At 45.6% G+C, this 25,639-nt stretch overlaps 1 protein-coding gene across 1 annotated transcript in view; it reads left to right on the top strand.

Moving 5' to 3' along the window:
- Positions 1-2,614: 2,614 nt before the first annotated feature.
- The window catches only part of cux1a (cut-like homeobox 1a), a 252,591-nt gene continuing 229,566 nt past the window's right edge, over positions 2,615-25,639 (top strand). The window contains 1 exon segment of the mRNA XM_080780448.1: positions 2,615-3,096. Coding sequence (XP_080636574.1) covers positions 3,034-3,096 — 63 coding nt within the window. The 5' untranslated portion in view covers positions 2,615-3,033.

Below are 25,639 nucleotides of genomic sequence, written 5' to 3'. Positions count from 1 at the left end.
ACCGTGCGCTCTGGTGTTGCACTCTGGAAAAAGCAGATCTACAAGGTCACTGCAGCACCTCACAGCATGTTGTGAGCTTGTAGTTCGGCTATTTTCAGCATGCAACCAAGTGTAAAATCAGGCATTATACTGTACCATGCCATCAAGGCCTGCCAAAAAGTGTAGTCGACTGAAATCTTATGATATTTAGTCGACTAAAACTAAAGCATTTCCGATGATGACAAAATCCAAATGAAACTTCATTCAAAAGACTAAAACTAAATCAAAATTTGCTGTCAAAATCAACACTGCTTAGTGCTTGGCATGAACATAGAACCATGTGTTCTAGGTCAGTGCATGGTTCCCAAAGTGGGGTCCAGGGACCCCAAGGGGTCTTTGAGAGAATTCCAGGGTGTTCCCATAGTTAAATGATAATTAGGAACGAAATGGGTCTGTAACGCAGAGAGTGTACACATTTGGTTCCATTTGTACACTCTCAGAGTTAAATTAACTTTGATTTTACAATATACATTGGGGTCCCAGAGATAGAAATGCCATTAAATTGATTAAAAGGACCGTAGCCTAATTCAGGTCAAACCTGGGGTCCTTGAAATCAACCTGGTTGAGAATCACTCCTAGAGCCATGAAACAATCTTCTCTTATGGGCGTCCTTGGCGTATATATTTTCTAATGGGGGTCAAGGCTATAATGAGTGTCAATGTGGGGGTCCTTGACACGAAAAGGTTTGAGAACCCTGTGTTGTAGGTGGTCCAGCTGCATGTTCTTGGAGCTGACCTCAACCTCCCATATACCGATGTAGCAGGAGGTGGACCTCAGTAATGGCTTCCTCAGATGTTTCACCTGATGGCGTTTTCATTCTCTCTACTCTTCCCCTCCGTCAAATGATTTACTGGGCCGTGCAGGCCTGCCTGCCTGGCCGTCTGAGGGAAGGATTATAAACCCCATCGGTTTACAGGCATCCCATTCCCCTTTGTGAGCTATAGCTGCGCTCGTGTGTGCGGGGGGACGTTAAAATGCAGTTACATGCATTAAGTGAGTGTGGAAAAGGAGGCCAGGGCCTGTTGCTTTTCCTGTGTTGCCGTGTTGTTGGGGTGAATGGGATTTCAATATGGCCGTCAGATGGTTCTTGTTACCCCCCCCCCCCCCCCATGTGACATTGATTCCCAGCAATCTCTCGCCCGCTTATAACAGGAAACAGATCACGGGAAAAGAAACAAATGTACACCGTTTGCAGCACGGTTCACCGCAAATTTGACATTTACCAAATTATGGCTGAAACTCGGCAGCATAGCCTATATATATAGGCTATAGCCGATAGCCTTGGCTGCCGTGTTGGTCAGTCTGATACACTGAAACACTTGGATTACAGTGTGGCCTAGTATAGGGTAATCATGTATTTATATAACCTTACTGTACATTAAAATAGCCTATTACAATACTGTGCAGAACACTACCGTATATGTGAACAGTCTCTTTACACCCTATACACCAGTATGAGTGCATTGTGAGCTTGTAGATCTGATATTTTCAAAAGACATTTTATACGTTTGGAAATTTGTGAAATGGGACATTCTGCATAATGAGTACTTTCTTACTTTTTGTACTTATATATTATTAATATTTACACACACACACACACACACACACACACACACACACACACACACACACACACACACACAGCTGTCTGCAAGGTTGCATGCAGGCAATTCTGGAGTCATACCAAGAGAGGCGCTGTTGCCCAAGTTCAAGTTCAACACACTGCCCAAGTAGGCCAGTGCTGTTCTACAAGCCATTGTCTGTTGTTTACAGCAGTGGTTTCCAAAGTGGGGTCCGGGGACCCCCAGGGGTTTTTGAGGGACTTCCAGGGGGTCCCCAGCTAAATGATAGTCAGGAACCAAATGGACTGTAACTCTGAGAGTGTACAAATGGGTCCATTTGGTTCCATTTGTACGCTCTCAGAGTTAAATTAACATTGATTTTACAATATAAATTAGATAGACATGCCGTTAAATGGGGGTCCATAGACTAATGCATTAAATTGAGGGTCCTTGACGTTGAAATTAAAGGGGTTGAGAATCACTTCTCTCACGGGGGTCCTTGGCATATCTTTTCAAGGGGTCCGCTGGCTAATTAGAGTCAATTTGGGGGTCCTTGACATGAAAAAGTTTGGGAACCACTTACACATGCTATCCAATGAGTAGGCTAGCCTATATCAATCTGATACAGTAGGCCTATCTGTATGAAATATTAAGTCCCAATCTGCCATTGTCTTACACACATAGTTTGGTGAATCTGAAGCATTTCACAGTCACAGACGGTTAGCTCCATACAGTATAGGCCTAGCCTATAGGTCTACGATTGACAACCCATCGATGTTAGATCAAAACTGATCAAAACCAAAAACGTGGGTTAAAGGCTCAAACGTATAAAAGTGTATTTATATGGTAGGCTACTTGGCAAGTGCACTTAACCAGTCCATACATAAATATGCTAATAAGAAAGCAATCGCAATACGTTATGCAAATAATTATGAGTAAGATTAAGGCTAAAGGGACAAAAATAAACGAGAGAAAAAAGGGGGGAAAGAAAGAAGAAAAATACCTCAAATTAAAAATACAAAGACAAATCGAAACACTTCGGCATTCAAAAAAACACCACATCCAACTAACTGTAGGCTATGCCTGGTAAAGTTTATCTTAAAGTGGGAACTCCATCCCGTGTTTTTGGCTGCTATGGAGCCCCCTCCTCCTCCTCCTCGGTCTCTCTATATTCAATATGACAGGTTCCCGGTCGATAGATCCATTCCACACAGCCAGCCGTGTGTGTGTGTTGTTCAATAAGCCGCGGCTTTGACTTCAATAGCTCCAGCTCCGTGTTTTACGTGGCGCTCCCCCTCCTTCGTTCTAGTGCTCGACATCCAGCCCCTCTCTCGCTCTCTCTCTCTCTCCCTCTCTCTCTCTCTCTCTCCCTCTCTTTCTCCCCCTCTCTCTCTCTCTATCAGCCTCTCACTCCGGCTCAATATGTCTCAAGATGGCGGCCAATGCGGGATCGATGGTTCAATATTGGAGGCGCTTTGATTTACAGCAGCTCCAGGTCAGCTCCTTTTTCCTCCCTTCCTTTTCCTTCCCTTCCATGTGCGTGGTGGTGGCGGTGGTTGTGCGTGGAGCGGAGCCGTGCATGGCTCGGGGGCTCCGGGGCTCTGGAGCCCCCCTCTCTGACTGACTGACTGACTGACTGCAACGGTGCTGGAGGAGTTGGAGTAATATTCTCTAGTCCCGGCGTGTTGTGTTGTTGTGTTGTGGGGAAGCCGCTCTGATCTCACCTCCCCCCCTCTCTCTCTCTCCATTGATTGAAGAAGAAGGGGTGGGGGGGGGAGCACGGCTGACTACTCCTCGGTTGATCGGAAATTGATCCCTCTGCTCTTTGTTCAATTTTCCATCGATCGGACATGATGGAGGGGGGGGGGGGGGGGGGGGGGACGCGGTCTCCATGGAGATGTGGGGGGGGGGAGAGACCCTGGGCTAAACAACAACAAAAAAACAAAACAAGGACTCAGTCTTGGCTGAGAAAGAATGAGAAAGTTCCGAGTGTTTAACAACAGAGAATGTGACATGATGGTGTTTCGCGGTGCGTGCGCCCGTGGTGTGTTTACAGCAGACAGACAGTCATGTTCAATAAGAAGAAGTAGTGCATGCGCTTCCTTTCCTTTCTGACTGTGCGCGTCCGTCCCGGCGCTCGCTGCGTGGTGGCGCTGTGTGTATGTGTGTGTGTGTGTGTGTGTGTGGTCACTGGGCACTTCTAGAATTCTTCCAAGTGTGGTCTTTTATTATTGTTGGGCAATGTTGGCTGATTTATTTATTCATTCATACTAGATAGACCATCCTTAACATATATTTATTTTATTTTCCATACGTCGGTCGGGAATTGTTTAATTTGTTGTTTAACGTGCTGCTCTGCCAGAGCAGTCACTGTGTTTTGTAACTTAAGGGTCAAAAACAGAATGAGCGATTCGTTGTTTTGGTTGAAGCAGGTTGAAGTGGACGCTCAATATGGTGCGTTTTAGTTATTATTAATTTAATAATAACTTAATAAGTGCTGCTATAACTTGGTCATTAACTTTTTGATCTCATCTGTATTCCAACAATAATTGAGGAGCTTTTGATGTTGAGGATCAGATTGTTATTTAAAAATAACCTATTAAATTAGCTTAATACTGCCCCGTTGACCCCGTTGAAAGCCAGGCAGGCAAGCCTGGCTTTTATTACATTTTTTGGACTGAAAATAATTTAATGTCTTATTTTACAGCTTATTATAGCTGTTAAGTTAGGTCAGTTTCTTGTATTGTGTTCAGAACTTGTTCTCAGCTGCATCCAGGCTATATAGCATAGCCTCATGCTTTCAAGTATTGTTGTTCAAAATGAATTCAATTAAATAAAACGTTGGATAGTAACATTTTACAGTTCAACTATTAAGTATTAATATTGGAATAGTCTGTAACTGTCTGCTACTATGCCCCCCCCTCCCCCTCCTCTCTCTCCCTCTTTCACAAGTTCATAAAAGTTGTCTTGTATTGTGTTGTATTGTATGGATGTGAAGCTTTGTGATGTGGATAGTGATTGTGTAGGCCTGTTATTTTGATGTGGATAGTCATTGTGTAGGCCTGTTATTTTGATGTGGATAGTGATTGCGTAGGCCTGTTGTCATTGTGATGTGGATAGTGATTGTGTAGGCCTGTTGTCATTGTGATTGTGTAGGCCTGTTGTCAGTCACTGATTTGAAAAAGAGCATCCTGACAGCATGTTCTCAGTGCACCAGACCGGATATCTCATTTGCATTTGGATGTTAAAGCAGCTGTGTGTGTGTGTGTGTCTCACTCACCTATAGACACACACCTATCTGACATGATTTCGACCTGATGATGATCAAAATAACTTTGGTTCTGGAACTGGTTCAGTTCTAGATTCTTTCTACCTTGGAGCTTTCACGGAATCGGCGGCCATTGTTTGGGGGGCTCCAGTTCCGAACCAACTTTTAGGGTTATGAACCAATTCATTTTCAGTGAAAACACTTTTCAAATTGTTCAATATTAGGCGGAAAACTAGAACCGGACCCGGTTCAACGCCGGTGGAAAAAGGGGCCTGCAGAGTTACAGACCTGCATGGTTGAGTGGAGTCCCCCAGGGCTCTCTGCTAGTGTTTTCAGGTTGTCTGCTATCGTGGGGAAAGCTTTCGCGGGAAAATATCCGATCGATAAGCTCAGAACAATGTAGATCTGCTATTTTCAGCGAAAGGCGGTCCCCAATACGGATGCTGGGGTTTAAGTGGATAATGCACTGAGGAACAGGAGGACTACAGTATAGAGGAAACTCCGGACAGAGGTTTTATTGTATTTCTGGAGTCAATTCCATGTCTTGTTCTCCACACAGCTATTCAAATGGACAACTATAACATGTGGGCGTTCTGCTTAAACCTCTAGGCCTAATTGCATTTTAAACAACCATTTTTAAAATATATATATAGATATAGATATAGATATATATGACCACTATGTCATTAGTCATCACCAGCTGCAGATGCAATAATGTAGTAGTACAGTAGATGTTGTTTTAATGGCATCCCTCCTCTATGGTCACTTTCTGCTATATAAGTATTTAATTATATAAATTAGCATTTGGAAATAAATAATAATCTCTGTTTTCAAAAACGACTCCCATTTTAACAGAGTTATACTGTATGCTACACTCAAACTATTTCAAGTCAACTACCTGCTATTGACTGCCGTTTAAATTTCAAATTTCAATTGTGTTTGGGCATTCTCGTCACTGAGCAGGAAACAACCTGAAGAAGAATGGTGGCTGGTTATCTAATCCCTTTTCCTGGTTAAAGGCCGTTATACGTTATCCATACAAATCACATGCTCAAATAATAAAAAAATAAATAGACCAATATTTTGATTTAAGATTGTTACGTTTATTGTTAAGTATATCATATTTTACAGTTTTTACAGTGTATGCTAATATTGCTTATGCTTTTTATGTAATCCTTTTGGTCTATATTTACATACTGCAGGACACGGTGGTTCTCAACCTTTCTCTGGACCAGAGAAACAGCATATTTTAATTCTAGTACAGCACCAAAAAGCAGCCGTCGCTGCATTGACCTGCTTTTCATCAGGAATGGCTTATTCCATCTGTCCACTGTGTTGGTTCGCCTATATCCTACTGTGGAATTCAAATATCAACAACATAAATACGTTCTAGTAAAGACACCACCACACCATAGATTACATCCTACCCGGTGTTATTGCAAACTTAACCTTTAGTATTATACTATATGAATAGTATGTATCGCAATAAATGATAAATGATGTGCCGGGAGGAAAGCTATAGCCTGGCAGCATAACCAATACTTAGCCTAAACACAATCTCATGGCATCCCTCTGCACACCAATTGAAAGGAATCCAAGTTAAGCGCCAATGTCTCTTAGTAAGGTGAACAGGTGCCATTTATCATCTGGTTATCTAACATTAAAAGATCACTCACTGCACATTTAATAACGGTTCAGACCCCCCTCCCCCCTCGCTCTCTCCCACTCACAGACGGAGTGGTTGTTGAGTTTCAACAGCCGTACAGTACACAGAACTCCTGCATAAAGTATGCATCGAAGCAGGGGGCCGTGTTCTGAGCCATAACCACTGGAGCCTGACTGACCCCTGTACGGATTTGGCCATTATTTAACTTTCTAGACGTCATCGTCACCATCGCTGTCGGCAACTATGCTGCCGATGTGTCCTGATTTCGATATAATTACAAAATAAAAGCACTGAGACACTTTGTGAGCTTATAGATCGACTATTTCTGAAACATTTTAAACGAGTCTTAAGAGGTTAAATGAAATAAAATGCCCATTTTTTTACGCGGGTAGACACCAACGGTGGCCTCGGTCTCCAAATTGGGACTATAGCATAGGATTCGGACATCTGCCGTGAGACTGCCATTAGCCTGGGCAGCTGCGCCAATACCAGAACATTAGGAGGAGGAGGAGGAGGAGGAGGGTGATGATGAAGCTGCGGTCCGGTCGGCCGCTCTGCGTGACGTTAGCCACGTCAGGTTGGCCTCTTTCTGGAGGTGGACTGTGAGAGAGGCACTGTGTGTGAGGATAGGGTGTTTTTGTTAGCCTCCTACGCCAGGTGCCTGAGGCGTGGTGGCTTGTATGCATCTGCGACGCGTACACACTGTGTGTGTGTGTGTGTGTGTCTGTGTGTGTGTGTCTGTGTGCACGCGCGCGCTTGACCGCTTGTATTGCTATCCAAATGTCCCTACGAAAAACGTGGCATTGATATTGCTTTGCATTGGCATTGACATTGCTATGTAAATATTTTCGTCCTCAAGTATAATGTAAACGTGTGTGTGTCTGTGTACGCTTGTGTGTGTGCCTGTGTGTGCATGTGTGACTGGCAGGATTTGATCACAAGCCAGCTACGGTCCGTGTGACTGGAAGCAGTAAGCCATTAGGTCAGTTCTTCTGACAGGTTAAAGCCGGGCCTTTCAGCCACCTGGAGAAAGACATTCATCATTTCCCACCAATCATAACAGATCGCATAACCACATGGGCTGTAAATCACGGCCAGTCTCGGCTTATTTTCATTATCGATGAACCTCTTAAAACCCTTTAAAAAAAAAAGTTTATCAACCGCCTAGAAAACGGCATTTCATTCCAAGGCTCGCAGACGGCCTGTATTGTATACACTTCTACTGTATGTTGGTTTGTTTACCGTTGAGTGAGAAAACGCAGTGTTGCGCATTCCCATTGGTGTTGTAGTAGACCACACCGAGATGACACACACACACACACACACACACACACACACACACAGTCTGCCCTATAACTCAACCACCCCCTCCCCTCCCCCCATCCCAAAGCCTGTCTCTGAGTCTGAAACATAATCACACGCCCCAAACTACTCTGAAATCTGACATCTGTCCATATTTTCTGAAACGTTATCCGGCTGTGGAAAAGCCCCGAGGGGCGAGCAGGAGCTAATGTGTCACTACCTACCTCACATAACTTATGTAACGTCTGGAAATAACGTATTACTCTCTAGTGTTGTGTAGCGGGGGGGCGGGGGGGGGGGGGGCATTCGATGGCACGGCTTCGAAAAGCACCGCGAAGACTGGAGTTGACAGGATGTGTGCTCGTGGGCCATGCAGGCGAATGCACAAACAAAATAAGCGCTTTTGGAGTTAGGCGAAGCGTAGATTTGTGTGCCTTAGTAGGGATTTAAAGGGCGTGCACGTTATATCTTTTGTTAAAATAAGTGTTAAAGCGCTCTCTCTCTATCCTGATGGTAGTCATAGAGTGTTGGTTCAGTAACAGGGCTCTCCGCGTCTCTTCAGCTCTTTAAGCTAATAGAAAATACATTTCCAGGACAGGGATCAGGATACCACATTCATCCCATGAGGAGAGAGGACTCATACAGGATGCAGGACAAATTGGACGTGATTGAAACGGAAAGGGAACAGAGACATTTGGAACAAAATGGGACATTCTGCACAATGAGTACTTTAACTGTACCAATACCTTTGTACTTTTACCCAAGTCAATTTTGTAACACGGGACTTCTACACTGCAGTAGGCCTATTGGTGCTTTCTACTCAAGTAAATAAATGTAGTACTTCTCCTCCCACCACCACTGCGTGCCCACGCAGTAGAGGCAGGTTGAATGTAGTCAATAAGTTGCTAAGGAAGCGATGCTGTCCCTGTAGATGTGTCATCTCAGCCTCTCATCTGTCCTGGCCCGCTAGGCGGGTTACGGCTTTAGACTCTTGCGTTGCCCAAACATCCTGAGAATAGGGTGAAATCAGTACTATTGTCTGATGTGGTGACTTCAAATATTCCGTCGAGTCGTCCTCGACTGCCTGCCTGCCCACAGGATCTGGCATCTCTGGGGGTCAGACCATTGAAGTTGTGAAATGAAAGACTTCCTTGTTAGGGATATTTTGAGGGGAGGGGGGGCATTTGCAAAATTTCGCCTTATTTACTGTGCCAGGACAATTGTAGGGAGAGCTATAGAGTAGTACGGGCAAAGACGCGCAACAGGGGCCGATGTGATCCATGTGGCGGAGGAAACCTTATCCGGTGGCACTCCCACGCTCCTACTAAATGTTTACTAAATTAAGCTCCACGTTAATGTGTGCTTTTCCGCGATGTCACAGTGGCCATTTAATCATATTTGTAATCCAGAGCAACCATTGTAGCCTTTATTTTAATGTCTACACGCTTGGGCAGGGGGGATTGGTGTAATATTTTACTTGCAGTCAGAGATTTTTTACGTTTTGTATTGTTTAAACCCATTTTGTTTAACCTACTAATCAGCTGTATAGATTTGTGTCTGTCTGTCTGTCTGAAGCAGTCTGTCTCTGTTTGAAGCAGTCTGTCTGTCTGTCTGTCTGTCTGAAGCAGTCTGCTGTTCTAGTGAAGTCCAGTTGAATGGAGCTGCTCGTATTGTGTCTGTCTGGTGGTGAACGCTGCCTGGCAGGCCTCCAGGCCGACATGTGTATATTCCATTTGCCATGTTTTCCTTCAGACAAGGTCTTTGGCTGTCGCACCGCCAGAAGAGTAACCATGATCAGGTGTTAACGTTGGAGCACAGCGAACGCAAGAGAAGAGTGTTAACGTTGGAGCACAGTGAACGCAAGAGAAGAGTGTGTCTGTCTGCAGATGCTTGTGACCCAGAGTTTTTGTTAGTCGCAGACAACTTTTGTCAGCTGTGCTGTGTGTGTGCGTGCGTGCGTGCGAAGGAACTATCGCGTTTACTTTGGTGGTCACAGGGTTGCATCATTTTGGGGGATATCAAAATTTGGATACTTACCGGGGGAGTTAATTTATAGGGAATTTACTGGAAATATAGGAGAAATATCAAGCATACCTTTTTGGTCACTTTTGACAATGCTTTGTGTAGTCTTGAAGTCAAACTGAAAGTAGTAGTCTTTGTAGAAGTGAACACTACTATAACATGTTTGTATCAACAGTAATACTCTCATTTAGGGGGAGCAGCATCTTGTGTACAGTCGCGGGTCTATAGCGCAGCCCTTTCTTTTGGCTGGTTTGCATTAGTGGTAGACGGTTAAGTATGTTGCTTTACAAAGACTTACACATGTTCAACAGAAGTGGTCTGCTACTTCATACATTACACAGCTCTCTGCCCATTACTATACGTCGTTTTTTAACCACTTAAACCTCTCTATACTTGGTGAAACGGACCTGAATCGCAAATGTACTTTTTCCACTATATCAATATCTTCACCCAAAAATTGCTGATTGACAAGTTGCCACGCATTTTCTTTTTCTTTTTTCTTTAGGCAAGCGTGTGTCGCCCCCCCCCCCCCCCCCCCCCCCCCCCCATATTTTGGAGAACATTCCCAACCTTCTACATTTTCTCACAGCGCAACGCGTTGTGAGCTAGTCGATCTGCTATTCTCAGAGCGCAACCAAGCATAACATGATCTCTTCTCCACCTATAGTCCCTCCCGAACATTTTAGTCTAGATTTTATTTGTTGACGAAATTGTCAGTATATTATTTACTCATAAGTCTTAGTCATCATGGCTTTTAGTTGTTGTTTGTTTTTTGTCAGTGAAGAAAGGTAATGGATGAACACTTTTCGCCATAGTTTTTAGTCGACACAATCAACACCGCATTGGCGTGCGACATAGAAGAAAACAGGGCTTAAGTGGTTAACGAGCCCTTGGCAGGCGAGGCAGGCCCTCTGCATGACTTCCTGCATGGATTCCTTGGTGCTTGGAAGCGCTCCAACGACAGTGTGTGTACTCAAAGTACAGTACCGAAAAGCACAGAGTAAATGTACTTAGTTACTTTCCACCACTCACTGGGAAGCGCGTTGTGTGGTACTAGTGGATGAAGTACTGTACGCATACGTAAGTCGTGTATTCCTTCTTTTTTTCTTCACGAGGAAAAGTTAACAGCAAGGATTGTGCATAAAAATACAGTATAGGTAAATATAGCCTACAGAATAGACAAAGTATTAAGGCTTGATTGTATCTGTGTTTTGTAATAACGAATATTACATTACAATAATAAGTATATATACATTAATACATTACATTAAGTTGTCAAATAACTGTAAAATAAATTAAGATAAAATATCGTCTCTGTTGGGTGGAAACCTCATATGTCCCAATCTGTTACTTTTCAGGATTCAAAAATGCAAAAGTAACAGAACAAACTACTTTTACCACTTTACTGTAGTATGATCACGATGGGTAGCGCGTTCATTTTCAGAAAACGACATATAAATATGGAGTATTTCCGCTCGACAGCAGACAGCAAAATAAGTGAAGGACAAGTACCTCAAAATTATACTTTTTAGGGGGGTGTGTGTGGGGGGGGGGGGGGGGGGGGGGGGTGGCTGAGGGGTCCAGGAGCTTGCCAACCTTTGCTGCCTGTCTTTCAAATCTTTAAATAATATATATACTTTTAAGTACAGTACTTGAGTATACTATACAGTACGTGTACCTCTGGAAACGGTCCAAGCTGCAGGTGAGTTGCCATGCAGATAGAGAGAGAGAGAGAGAGAGAGAGAGAGACAGAGACAGAGAGAGAGAGAGAGAGAGACAGAGGCACCCTGCAGGCAGCGCTGTGTGTGGTCCCAAGGTTTGCATGTCAACATATGGAGATTAAAAGAAAGGAAGCGGTATCACCTACACATACCCCCCCCCCCCCCCCAACACCCATAACCTGTGCTGGCCTGCTGTTGACTGGCGGCACGTCGCTCTGAGATGTTTACGATGTGTCAGACATCTTGGCTTGGCTTCGGCACCCGTTGCTGTGTTCTCTCTCTCTCTGTGTGTCTCTCTCTCTCTCTCTCTGTGTCTCTCTCTCTCTCTCTCTCTCTCTCTCTCTCCCTCTCCCAGTCCTGATTGTCATGCTTGGAGCAAAGTTACTTTAAAGAAATAAAGAAGGAGGGAGATTTTTTTATTATTATGAATCGCAGATTTAATTAACTCTGGCTTTTATTCCTTCCAATTAAGGCTCGCTGGGTGAATTGATTAAATAATTATTTGGCAGTGAAGGAGTTTGAGTGAATGAAACGTTATTTTGGCCAATATGTAGAGCAGTGGTTTTTCTTCAACTCGAGACTCAAAAAGATACATTTTGGCTACTTACTCCAAAGAGCCATAAAAATGGGCTGGCGATCCAAATGATGAGTCCCCCGACCGACCCACCATTTTGGGGAAACACTGCTGTGTAGAGTGTGTTAATACAACATATAGGTGGTTGTTGTTGGTTGGTTCTGCTCTACAGTATAGCCCACTAGCTATATTTAACGTACTCTACCGTATACAGATCGGTTACAAAAGAACAGTTCCAATTCATTGAAATATGTTCCGGGTCTATAGTGCGTCTGTGTGTGGTCAGCAGGCTCAGCCAGGGCACAACACACGCACACGCACACAGACACACAGGCACGTGAGAATGAGTCCACCAACGCCACACTGGAAATGGACACGGCCCCCTGCCCTGACTTAGCAGCACTGCCACATGTCACATGTGGAAGAGGGGGGGGGGGGGGGGAGATTGTGATACTCACAGACTAAACTTAGCCACCTTTTCATGCAGAAATGAACCTCTTAAGACCTGGAGGTCTTTTTTGGTGCAGGGGGGAGGGAGGCATCGTAAAGAAATAGTCAAAGACGATTCCAAAATAGCCTCGCCGCAGAACAAATATCGATCTACGGTCTCACTAAGCATCACATTGCGCTATAGATTTTTATCATTGTATCTGCTATTGCTATATAGGGAGTTTAAGTGGTTAACCCATTTTGGTGTTAGCATCATGTCGTGCTTTAGCTATTGAAGATAGCAGATCTACAAGCTCATAGCGCGCCACCGAGTGGCGCGCTACGAGCTTGTAGGTCTGCTATTTTTTGAGAAATCGAAGAGCGACTGACATATAGAAGACATTTAAAAAAATCTGATCTCAGGTCAGAATGAAAACTGTCAGGATGTAGAAGACATTTTTAGAATCTGATCTCAGGTCAGAATGGGTTAATGATCTGATGCTCTATAGTCTATACTAACCCCCGCCCCCCTACCCCCGCACGTCCCTGATCGATTGCCCCTGCCAGGTCCGTGCCACTTCAAAACCTCAACGAGCTTGTTAACAAGGCTCCGAACAAGACAAGCATTTGCATGTCCTTGTGTAAATAGGGAGTTTTATTTTTTCCCCCTTCTTTCTTTCTTTCTTTGTAACATTTCGTAATTGCGTTGCATAGCCCGATATCCGAGCAGTCTCTCACGTAGCGGTCGGGACCTCCCAGTGTCTTGTGGGGCCTAAATACTTCTTAGAGTGTGCGTGCGTGTGTGCGTGTGTGCGTGCACGCGTGTGTTCCACTTGTGTTACTGAGAGAGATAGAGAGAGAGATTCATACAAATAAGTTATCACTGCAACAAAGCCTCCAAAAGTACACTCAAGCACATCCCCCCCAAAAAAGAGAGAGAATCAAAGTAAACTTCTTGTGGGAACTGAACAGAAAGAAGAAAAACAATCCCCCCGTTCTGAAGGTGAAGCATTTTAGTTTGTTTGTGACAAACACAGGTTTTTAGCTTTGCAATGTTTTACACGTGCTTTCATGTGATACCAGTCTCATTACTATAGCAATCATTTCTCTTATAGTCTCTCTCTTAGTCTTAGCTGTCCTATCGTGCGTTTCAAATTCTGACTGGTACATTTGTGTACATTTGTTTATTGTGGCCCCAAGAGTGAAAGGGAGAGCGCGGGGGGGGGGGTGGGGGGGGCACTCGTTAGTCCGACTGAGTGGCCAGTTCAGACTCGCCCGTTGCTTCCGCGTGCGTTTAGGGTTTAAGGCATGCGGAGCTCTATGGTCGGAATATTGGGTAGTCGGATTCATGGGATGTCGGACTAAAGGCCTATTCATAGTCCAGGTTTCGGTGAAGACGTTGACACCGGAAACTATACAACATGACGTCACGCCGCGGTGGTCACCGCTCACACTCAACACACCTCTCTGTTTTGACTATAAGCTCACCTCTTCACCGAAAACGGGACTAAATAGGCCTTGACGCTACGCACCGGTTAATCCAGTTGGCCATTGCTGAATGAGTAGAGACTAGAGAGGCCGCCTGGTACGATTCCCAGCCCCCGGCAATGGGCGGAGGTGACTCCGAGCAAGGACACTTATAACCCCTGGTCTCTCCCCCACTTGCGCTCAATCAAGTCTGACCACTTGGGCAGCAATCAGCTGGGTGAAGCTGAAACCTGAATTTCCCCCCGCAGGATCAAATGGGTAAAATGAGATAGCCCACATTTACATTTGGAAGCCTCACGGTCATATAACAGGTTCCCCCCACCCCCCAAAAAAAGGAATACTGTTTATCTGTACTGTATCTGCATCTTCGTCATATTCTTTTTTTTTAAAGTCATATTTTTGCAGAGAGGACACGTCACACGACACTTCTTCCTTAGGCAGGGAAACACAAATTAGCCGCCCGTTAAGAGAGATACAGAGAGAGAGAGAGACGGCGGCCTGAACTCGCTCACTCTGGAACGGAGGAGGAGTAGAGGTCAGGCAGACAGCCAACGCCATCTCATCCCCCTCCACATTACCTCACCAGTCTGCCCACATGCCTCCTTCCACTCCCTATCTCTCTCTCTCTCTCTCTCTCTCTGGGAGCTGGGGTTTCATTGAGGCCCCCCTCTCTTTTTTTTCTTGCCTCGGTTTTATAGGATCCCTGACGCCAAATGCATAATTAGCCTGAATGTGCTGTCCGTCTCAGTCGGGGAGGAGGAAAGCGGAGGGAGGGAGGGAGGCGAGGGGAGGTGTGTGGGTAGACCGGGCGGGTCAGACATGAGGAGAGAGAGAGAGAGAGACCCCCCCCTCCTCCTAAACACCCACCGACACCCCACACACACATACACACAGACACACACCCTGTGTCTGTGACACTGAGGTTACTCTGCGTAGACACTAGAGACAGTGCTCCGTTTCTATTCGCTGTTCATCGCTAACTGCTCGTTTCATTTCGCTGTCGTCGTCTTCTTCTGTGCCGACATTGAGCTACTGTCTGTGTCCTGGCAGGTCATGAATGCCAATGGAAAGGATCGGGGAAATGAGACGAAGGGAAACTGGGGACGTTAATTGAGGTGGGACCGGTGGGGGGTGGGACGGGGCGGCGACTGGCGAGGGGAGGGTCAAGATACAGACCTCCAAGCTGTGCTTACGAACCGCTTGCTGACGTGACATGATTATACATGGCAAAATTCAAATTTGGCTTTCTGATTTTCCCAACCTGTAGACTATGGCAGGCTCTATACCGGGCATAATATGCTAATATATGACGCAGTACGCATATGATAATCGAAGTGAGATGCATTAAATATAGCATTTAATTCCAGCAAACCATGCAGTGGCTATAGAGGCCATTGTCTGTCTTCTGTGTCTTCTCCTGATGGACTGCAAGGATCACAGTTAGATCACCTGTGTGATTCTTCAAGTGTCTTTGGAACAATTAGCTAAATTGATTTATTTCCAGACAGACACGCACACTGTGTGTGTGTGTGTGTGTGTGTGTGTGTGTGTGTGTGTGTGTGTGTGTGTGTGTGTGTGTGTGTGTGTGTGTGTGTGTGTGCGTGCGTGTGCTGCCACTGAGAAACATATTTGTGGCGTGGTGGAAACAGTGCAACAAAAGCAGCAACTTAACAACGCGGCTGTTGCAATACAAAGGGGGGGGGAGACTCAGAGTGGCAATTTATCTGCTTCTGTGCAGAAGAAACATCTGGAAACGGTTTGGAGAAAACGAGGGAATCTGCAAAACTTGGAAACCAGGCCTCACTGAGCTCTGGGAACCAAGCGGTGTTCCTTCTCTCTCGCTCGTGTGTGTGTGTGTGTGTGTGTGTGTGTGTGGGGGGGGGGGGGGTCCTTGACGATTAGCACTGTGATGACTATAATGCAGGTTAACGGTGGATAATTGAACTATGTTATATTCCCCTTTTTCACAAAGGAAGTCAACTAATTCATTGTTACTGTCTGGCGACCACCGGTCGTATAATTATTTCGCAACTCGTTGTTTGTTCTGCACAGACAGCAGTGATGGAGAGATTGTGTAGGACAGTGAACGTTTCCCAAACGTTTCAGCCCGTGACCCAAAACAATGTAGTCCGCGACCCCCAAATGGGTACCGACCCATTGTTGGGAACGCTGGTCTAGGAGAATGTAGGCCTAGTGTCCCCGTCGATGTCGGGCAGAAACCTCTTATCTCCACATTTGAACCTTTTGTGGTTTTGTGTTCTTTGGTGAATGACTGCCCTACTGGATCATACTACAGTGTCTCACAGAGGTATCGGAAGCAGATCTAGTATAGATAGATCTATACTAGATGCAGTTGAATTTGAATCCTGAAAAGTAACAGTTTGGACCCGACAGAAACAGACACCGTTGCACTGTTGAATTGCGTTTGTAGTAGTCGACCTGCCAATGTTTGGCACGTGACACCAGCATACCATTAAGTAGCCTATAAATAAACTACGGCAATAATGTATATACTGGTAGTAATAGTAACACTTGTGAATGATCATATACAGCTCTATTTTGTGTTTTTAAGTGGTTTGAGTTCAAACCAGATGTTTTGAGACTGTAATTGACAGGCGGGAAGGTGAGAGAGGTGTGTGACATGAGTGTGGATATGGTTATATGTGCCCCATAGGTCAACAATGTCTGTGTAACATCAGTGACTGACATTGAAAGGTGCAATTCTGGGAAATTGGGGGGACCTTGTGTGGTTAAAACTTCCCTGAAATCAGATTGGAATGATGTACAATATGAAGACTTGCATCGTGGCCAGCTACACAACCCAAATTAATCGTGAAAAGTTATAAGTCACACGGGTGTTGGCCCGCTGACCAAAATTATAAGATAATTAGAATTTCTAAGACAATCACACGTTGTGAAAATGACGGCGGACGGCGTGACAGACACGTATGATGTTAAGTGGATATAAATAGCCCGTCTCTCAGTGTTCTCTCACTACTGCGAGGTGCTCAGGAGGAAAGCTGGGTCAGCGCCGCGCACACGTGGTCTCTCATGCTATGGTTTGCTCTGCGTCTCGTCTGCACCTTGACTTGTGCAAGGGCAAAAAGAAGGGAAAGAAACCCACTCTGCGTTTAAAATAGGCGCTGGGGTGTCAGGTGATCGCGTCACGGTGGAATGCATTATACAGGTAAACCCTGTCGAATCTATTCGTATACACAAGGAGAAATACTGTATTCTGTGGTTTCAGGGTTTGGCTTTGCAAGGCATGGACATGTGTTTTACCCGTAACCACGTGGACCCCAGGTATCCGTAGGTTGTGGGGGGGGGGGTCATTAGCCAAAAATAGCAGTTGTAGTAGGATAGAAAAACGGCTGTACTAGAGGGTCCTGGTAGGACAGAAAACCAGCAGTACTAGAGGTCCTGGTATAGGACAGAAAACCAGCAGTAGGACCCTTGTAGGACATAAATTCAACAGTTTTAAGTACCCTGGGTGGCCAGAGATTGAACCGCCGGTTCCTCTCACACTGGGCCCTGGATGTTTTTGCATGGACTCCGGTCGGTGACGACTAGAATACTGATCTGCGTTGGTTCGAGCTACATCACTCGTCTAAGCTGATCTTTGCCGGGAAAAGATCAAAGACGAAGTAGAGATGAGTCGAAGAACTTTGCCTGCCTACTCTGCACTATGAGCTCGCCCATTTGCCTTTGTTCTGTTACTGTGCCTCAGAGGATAAACCATTTTGTCAGTGGAGGCAAACCAAAAAAAAAATCCAAATAATTGCACCGCATAACCCATTAAATCGGGAAAAGCATCTGTGTCATTTTTTACTTTTGGATATTCAGAAAATAGCAGATAAATAAGCTCACAGCGCGTCACTTTCTTGACGCGCTATGAGCTTGTAGATCTGCTATTCGTTTTTTCTTCATGATTCATGATTTATTTATTTTTAAAAATATGTTGAATCTATAATTAAAAAATATATATATATAACTCAAATCTCTCTGCTCCCGTGGGGGTCCCTGACTCCTGGAGCAACATCTGAGGTGGGGGTCGGTGGCCAAATATGGGCTTCTGTGACATGGAAAAGGCTTGAGAGCCACCGACACAACAGCAACGCAACGTTTCCCAGAGAACTGATAGGGTTCAGAAGACATAGATTGTGGAATCGCCTCAGCTGGTCTAAACGGATATAACAAAAAAGGAGCTGCATTTAAAATTGGGGGGTGGGATCGCACTAAGACTCAGCACCCCCCCCCCCCCCCCCCCCCCCCTCCTGCCCTATAGATTTAACTAGCCGTGGTCAAACTGCCTCTACATGAGACAAGCCGGCGATTTAATCCACTTTAGCTGACACAATGTCACTTTGTTGAGGTGTCGGGCTCCTAGCTGGAGCGTCAATCTGCCGACGAGACCTGAAGGAATATCTGTGGGAGGTTTTGTTGAATTCACAACATAAAGCTGTCAGCTTTATTTTGGGCATAATATCGCCGCTTTCGGGGTGGATTGTCCAGAGGAAATTTCAGGAAATGGGGGGGGGGGGGGGGGGAGAAACGTACCTTTTGTTGTTGACTGTTGTCCAGTGCATCCAATGGAGTTATTGTTTAGTCACAAGCTCTTGTTAATACTTTTATTTACTTTAGTTTTTGTCCTGTAAAGCGATTTTGAGTACATTGAAAAGCTCTATATAAATTGTATGTATTAGTATTAGTATTATATTATTATTATTATTATTATTATTATTATTATTATTATGAGGTTAAATATTTGTTAAAATAAAATGGAGAGAGAGAAACCTTTCACTTTGACTTGCACATGTTTTCAGAAATAGGGCCTACTTTTACCTTCAAGTTGAACTATGGAGATGCACAGAGAGTTTTGGTTGACGATATCGTTCCATGGTCTTTTAGAATGTATAACCCATCAAGACCTGAGGCCAAGAAAAACTATATATTTTAACAGTTTTCTGAGAAACATATGTTTCTAATTCTATATCGGTGGTGCTCACACCTTTTCATGTCAAGGACCCCCATCATTTGGTCGCGGGGCCCCCATCTAAAAATACTTTGTTCCAGGGAGGGACCCACACGAGCAAAGGTTTGAGTGAAAGAATGGTCGCTTTTTTTTAGAAAATATATCAAAGATTTGCACACATTTTCAATGTGATCTACAAGCTCATAGCTATAATGAGACTGAGAAGCACGCAAATTGACGCGCTATGAGCTTGTATATCTGCTATTCTTTGATGGGCCAAAGTGCAATTGTAAAAAGTCTAAATGCTTTTCCCGGTCGCAGTGCGGTTACATTTCATTTTGTGCACTTCTGTATTAGTGCAAGTGGAGGAATGACAGTTTCACCACGGTAGGAGAAGGAGGGTGGCGGATGTGTTGTGTTGGGTGGATTTGGGAGAGGAGGGGTGTGTGTGTGTGTGTGTGGGGGGGGGGGGGGTTGGGGGGGACACCACGGGGCGCACCACGGCGGGCCTGTGTTGAGAAGTGGCCTGCCGCGCACCCTCCCTCTGCGGGGAAGCTGTCTTCCGTCGTCTGAGCGGTGCTGAGCCACTGACAAACGGCGCAGGGCAGGCCAAAGCCGGGAAGGAGGAGGGGGAAAAAACAAATAAGAAAACGCAAAGAGGTCTGCTGGATAAATCTGGACAGACGACCTGTGAATAAAGCGGCCAGATGTCAGCCAGGTCCCATGCTCTCCTCTGGTTAACCCATTACGACCGGGATGGCGTTTTAAAGATTTGAACCACTTTCACCGTTGTTTTATTTTTCTTTGGGCTCATTCAAAAATAATAGATCTGCATGCTCATAGTGACCTTGCACATCTGCTATTTTAGAAAGATCGTGAAAACTGAAAAGTAACGTGTTTGAATATATATATTTTTAACTCAAATCTTTGCTTCTAGGGCGTCTCTGGAACAAACTATTATGAGATGGGGGGGGGGGGGGGAAATACATATAGTTTGAGAACCACTGACTGACGTGATGGAAACGTAGGATTTTTCAGAAAACTGTCAGGATTCGGAAGACATTTGGTTAGAACGGGCCTCAGCGGGTCTTGGCGGGTTAATCCATGTAGTGTATATACCTCATAGCCACGGCCGTGCTCTACCGCTGCTACCTGTGGGGCCTCTCTCCACACAGCGGCACAACACGGCTTCTGGGTTTCTACTTAGCGGCAGCGACCGCCGGGGACCGCTGGCTCCCCGCTCTGCTGTCCGCATTAGCCGTGAATCATCAAGGCTGCGTCGGGTAAAGCCCGGCGCGGATTCACCCTTCGCTTGTGCGGCGACGGTGTGCAACGTGCACGACGGTGTGCAGCGTGCACGACGGTGTGCAGCGTGCACGACGGTGTGCAGCGTGCACGACGGTGTGCAGCGTGCACGACTGTGTGCAGCGTGCACGACGGTGTGCAGCGTGCACTCGCTCCGAAAACCTGCCCCCGATCTGCAAGCTCGGGACATTATATACGTCGCAGGTCTATTTCGGCCCCGACAGGAGTGTGTAAAAAAAAGATATATATATATATAATAATCCGGCTGTCGTCCAGCCTCGGAGACCACTCTGGAGTAGCTGTCTCTCTACCTTCTTTAGCTCCTGAGACCACTCTGGAGTAGCTGTCTCTCTACCTTCTTTAGCTCCTGAGACCACTCTGGAGTAGCTGTCTCTCTACCTTCTTTAGCTCCTGAGACCACTCTGGAGTAGCTGTCTCTCTACCTTCTTTAGCTCCTGAGACCACTCTGGAGTAGCTGTCTCTCTACCTTCTTTAGCTCCTGAGACCACTCTGGAGTAGCTGTCTCTCTACCTTCTTTAGCTCCTGAGACCACTCTGGAGTAGCTGTCTCTCTACCTTCTTTAGCTCCTGAGACCACTCTGGAGTAGCTGTCTCTCTACCTTCTTTAGCTCCTGAGACCACTCTGGAGTAGCTGTCTCTCTACCTTCTTTAGCTCCTGAGACCACTCTGGAGTAGCTGTCTCTCTACCTTCTTTAGCTCCTGAGACCACTCTGGAGTAGCTGTCTCTTTACCTTCTTTAGCTCCTGAGACCACTCTGGAGTAGCTGTCTCTCTACCTTCTTTAGCTCCTGAGACCACTCTGGAGTAGCTGTCTCTCTACCTTCTTTAGCTCCTGAGACCACTCTGGAGTAGCTGTCTCTCTACCTTCTTTAGCTCCTGCGCTGGCCTGGCACGCTCGCGTATACCTCACTCCGACGACTGCCAAGGTGTTTTTTTTGGAAACGGTCTCTCTGGTCTCTGTCTCTCGTATCAAACCGTCTAAATATAATACGAGCACAGAATGTGTTGTGCAGACAGTATATAGTGCCTGCTCCCGGATGGGATGCTGCTGCGGCCATCAGTTTCCTCATTACACGGGAGGGGGGTGTTGGCGGGAGGGGGGGGGGGGGGGGGGATTGGGGTGGCGTCCTCAGGTCGTTCTGCTCGCGTCGGATCGTGTTCTGCCACGCTATACTCTGGATTAGATATGATCAGAACAAGGCTACTCATGCTGAGAGGGGTTTTCTTGTCTTGTTTTATTTGTTTCTGCTTCAGCAGACTGGAGAGAGAGAGACACTGGAGACTGGAGAGAGAGTGTAGCAGGGATTGGATGACACTCGGCCCGGGGTCAAAATGTTCTGACCCGGCGGTTATTATAAATGGATCAGGTCAGAGAATGCACGTGGAGAGAGAGAGGCGGCCGGAAGGCCCTTTGACACAGCAGGCCCTGTGGTCCAGCTCTAGACCGGTGGAAGGCCCTTTGACACAGCAGGTCCTGTGGTCCAGCTCTAGACCGGTGGAAGGCCCTTTGACACAGCAGGCCCTGTGGTCCAGCTCTAGACCGGTGGGTCTTCAACATGCCCTATACTAGGGATCCTCCGAAAATACTGAAAAAAAGCAGAGAACCTCACAACATCCCAATTGCAGACCTACAAAAAATTATTGCAGACCTACAAGTTCACAACGCTTGTATTTTCAGTATTGAGGATTTAAGTGGTTAAATGTCTGAAAATACACATTCATCATGAATTCAATAATTAGTGGGTGTCTCTGCTTCATCTCTCTCTCTCTCTCTCAGATACTGTAAGCGAGTCATTGGCCTGTAAAAACATTGAAGACCCTTGCTTTAGAGTTTAGACCATGCCCTTAGCCTTTAACCAGTTAAGCCCTTTACACTTGCCATACGACGAACGGACGAAGTAGCAAAAACAACCATTGGCCATAGCTCACAGGATAGTGTATCTCAATGCATTGTGAGCATTTGTTTTTGAAAAATGATGCATGATGATGGCAATTGTGTGAAGAACTTTGCTTATAATAAATCATCATATGCGCCAGACTAGTGACAACGTCAAGTAGAACATTGTTAAGACAAATGTAGTGTTCGGCTGAACAAGTTCATGTCATTTCTCTGTCTGTTGAAACGCTCAAAATTGCATTGAGTACCGTCTGACTCTGACAGATTGCTGATATCCTGAATTGCAGTGCTAAACAGATCGCGAGAGTATTAGTTCTGGTAAAGTGGTAAACCTTGCTTCCAGTGATTTGCCCCTTCTCTGTCTCTCTCTATAACACACACACGCACGCACACGCACATGCACACGCACACACACACACACACACACACACACACACACACACACACACACACTTTCTCTCTCTCTCGTCCGGCTCAGTCTTACACCGATGCTCCATTTGCAGTGGCACCGGCAGCGATTGCTATTTGGATACGCCGGCCCCTCTCCTACTGTCGCGCTCCGCTGTCACTAGGAATCCGTGTTAACTTCAGTCATTCCTGTCAGGCCCGCCGGTATATATGAGACATTAAAGATGGAGGTGCACTGAGTGCTGTGTGTGTGTGTGTGTGTGTGTGTGTGTTGTGCTGCTCTGCCTTGCGCAGCTGTCTGCCCTCACGCCTCCTGTCTCCACATCACGTCTCTCCTCCTCGCCCGCGTTGGTTCTGCCCTGTGTGCGTGTGTGTGCGTGTGTGCGTGCGTGTGTGTGTGTGCGTGTGTGCGTGCCCCCGGTTTGAACCCCCACTCCGTCCCGCTCCACCCATTGGATGATACTTTGCTTCTCTTTTCTCCCCCTCCTCGTTCCTCGCCGATGAATTATTAACCCCCGCTGAATTTAGACCTGCAAACTTTTGCCTCTCCCCGAACACAAAAATATGCCGTCCGTCCACAACATGAACCTTGTAGATCCAGAGGCGTTTATTAATATTATCTGCCGATTTATTTTTCTATCTCTTTTTAAAGACTGTGTTTGGGGTGACTGTGGTTTGTGGTGTAGATCAGGGCTTCTGAGAGTGGGACGTAAGACCAGGTAAGACCAGAGGAGCTGGTCTATGTCACTTGCACTTTACTTTGTGCGTTTGTTTTGCTCCAGTCTACAGTAAACCTTGGGCTACATTTTCGTCACCGCTAAACCTTTACTATTTTGAAAAACATTTTTAAAATAGTTCAACTAGCCAATCAATCTACATTGACACGTTGTGAGCTTGTAGACTGGCCATTTTAACTCTTCCAAAATGTTTTGCAAAATAGTAAAAAAAAAAAAGGCAAAGAAGTTTAGGGATAAAGGGTTTAGAGCGGTGACAAAAATGGAGCCCCGGCCGAGTCTCTAGCCTGTTCCGTGGACCTGGCCTCGCACCCCTTCACCGTGCCGCCGCGCCACGACTACATCAAATGTGATGCTTTCCATACGTTTCCGCATCGCCCCGTTGTTGTTTCGGCGTTTCTGAATGGAAATTTGTCACGCGTCTTAACCGGGATGCTGTGGATTCTGGGTGACCGCCAGAGGTCCTGTGTCACGCTGAATCTTGGCAAGGGGTTTGTGCTGATGGGGACGGACGCCAGGATGATGCAGGGGCCTCTCGTGCTATGGAAGCGCTGGCGCCCCGCCCCCACGCCGTGTCACCTCTGGGGTCACACATGACCTTGACACAGACTAGTCGGCCTGGATGATACCCATCATTAAACACTGGCTCTCGTCCAACATTCATAGAACCATAGTTGCGTCCATACACGTAGTTATTCTTTTTCAAAACTGTTCCCGGACAGCACACGCACACACGCGCACACACACACACACACACACACACACACACACACACACACACACACACACACACATACACATACACATACACATACACATACACACACACACACAGACATACACCTGAAAACCTATCATGCCGTTCCGTGACCCCATATAACCAGGGTACACGCTGAACCGCGACGAGAGAAAAAAAAAAGAAAACTAATCCCCAAGAGGGAATGGGGCTGTTCCAACAACAGCCTAGAATAGAACAAAGTGATCAGGAAGAGTGTAGATTCAATGAGCAAATTATATCTCAACAAGACAAAAAACAAAGACTGGACGCAATCTCAAAAACATTATAAGCACAAATAGTAAATACAGCAGGTGTTCCTCGTAGGCACTCAGTAGGGCACGTAAAAAAAACTAATGACCACCTCAGCCAAAAAACTAAAGGAAAAAAAAGGCAAACTAAAAGCACAGCAGTGTTGCTCCCAGCTGAGTCCTCTGCAGGCATCTGCTTTATTTCTCCTCTGAAAGTAAAGTACACAGCGCTCATTTTGGCTTCATTTACCAGCGGTGGGAGAGAGAGAGGAGCACTCCTTAATGGTTTTACTTCTTAACTTAAGTGCAATACCACAATGTAGAAATACTCTCTTAGAAGTAAACGTCTTGCGTTAACAATTTCAGTGTCGGCTTAAAAAAAAAAAAGTATACCAAAGTAAATGTACTCATTTTGAATGGCCCATTTCACACATTGTTTTTGAAAGACGCTGTCAAAGTTAGTATTAGTATTATTATTATTAAAGTGATGCAGTTTCAACTGCTTCAACCGTTCCCAGAAACACACAAAGCGCAGGTGCTATAGCCGAATTACACGTTGAGTGCAGAATCGATTCGAAATGTATTTTAAAATCACCTGTAAAGCACCGAATATACGCCGTCTCCCCTCGGATAACTTTTGTGCCATTAGGACAGTCAGGGCTGTATTTTGCGTGTCTTACTGTAAGTACCAGGTCTTATTCCCTAACTTGAGTAAACTAAAGACCTGGAGGCGTGTTCAATGCTCTTTGGCCACTCAGAATAGCCAAATGGCATTGATCACGCCTCCAGGTCTTTAGTTTACTCAAGTTAGGGAATAAGACCTGGTACTTAAGACACGCAAAATACAGCCCTCAGTGTGAGAGCTCTTCTGACCGAGGCCTTCTCTCTACCTGTCCTGAAATCTAGGCTAAAACAACTTCAGGGTGACCCAGACTTTGCTGTTGTATAGCCCCCACTCTTTGGAATGTCCTTCCCCTGGCAATAAGAAGCGCAGAGTCAGTTGAATCCTTTAAAAAAAAAGCTGCTAAAAAACCCACCTGTTTCTCCGGCAATTTATCTTTGTAATGTGTTCACCTTCTGTGTAGCTTTTTTTTTTTTACCACAACACAAGTTTATTTATTTTGTGTTCTGTGCGTTTTTGTTTTCCGTTTTGTCTTTTTTTTTTTTACTTCTTAATTTTCATGATGTTATGCTTTGTACAACACCT

The sequence above is a fragment of the Protomyctophum bolini genome (assembly GCF_963924005.1).
Source record: "Protomyctophum bolini genome assembly, chromosome: 13".
In the NCBI taxonomy this organism is placed as follows: Eukaryota; Metazoa; Chordata; class Actinopteri; order Myctophiformes; family Myctophidae; genus Protomyctophum; species Protomyctophum bolini.
Note: the sequence above shows the minus strand (reverse complement) of the source record. Positions and strands in the feature narration are given on the sequence as shown.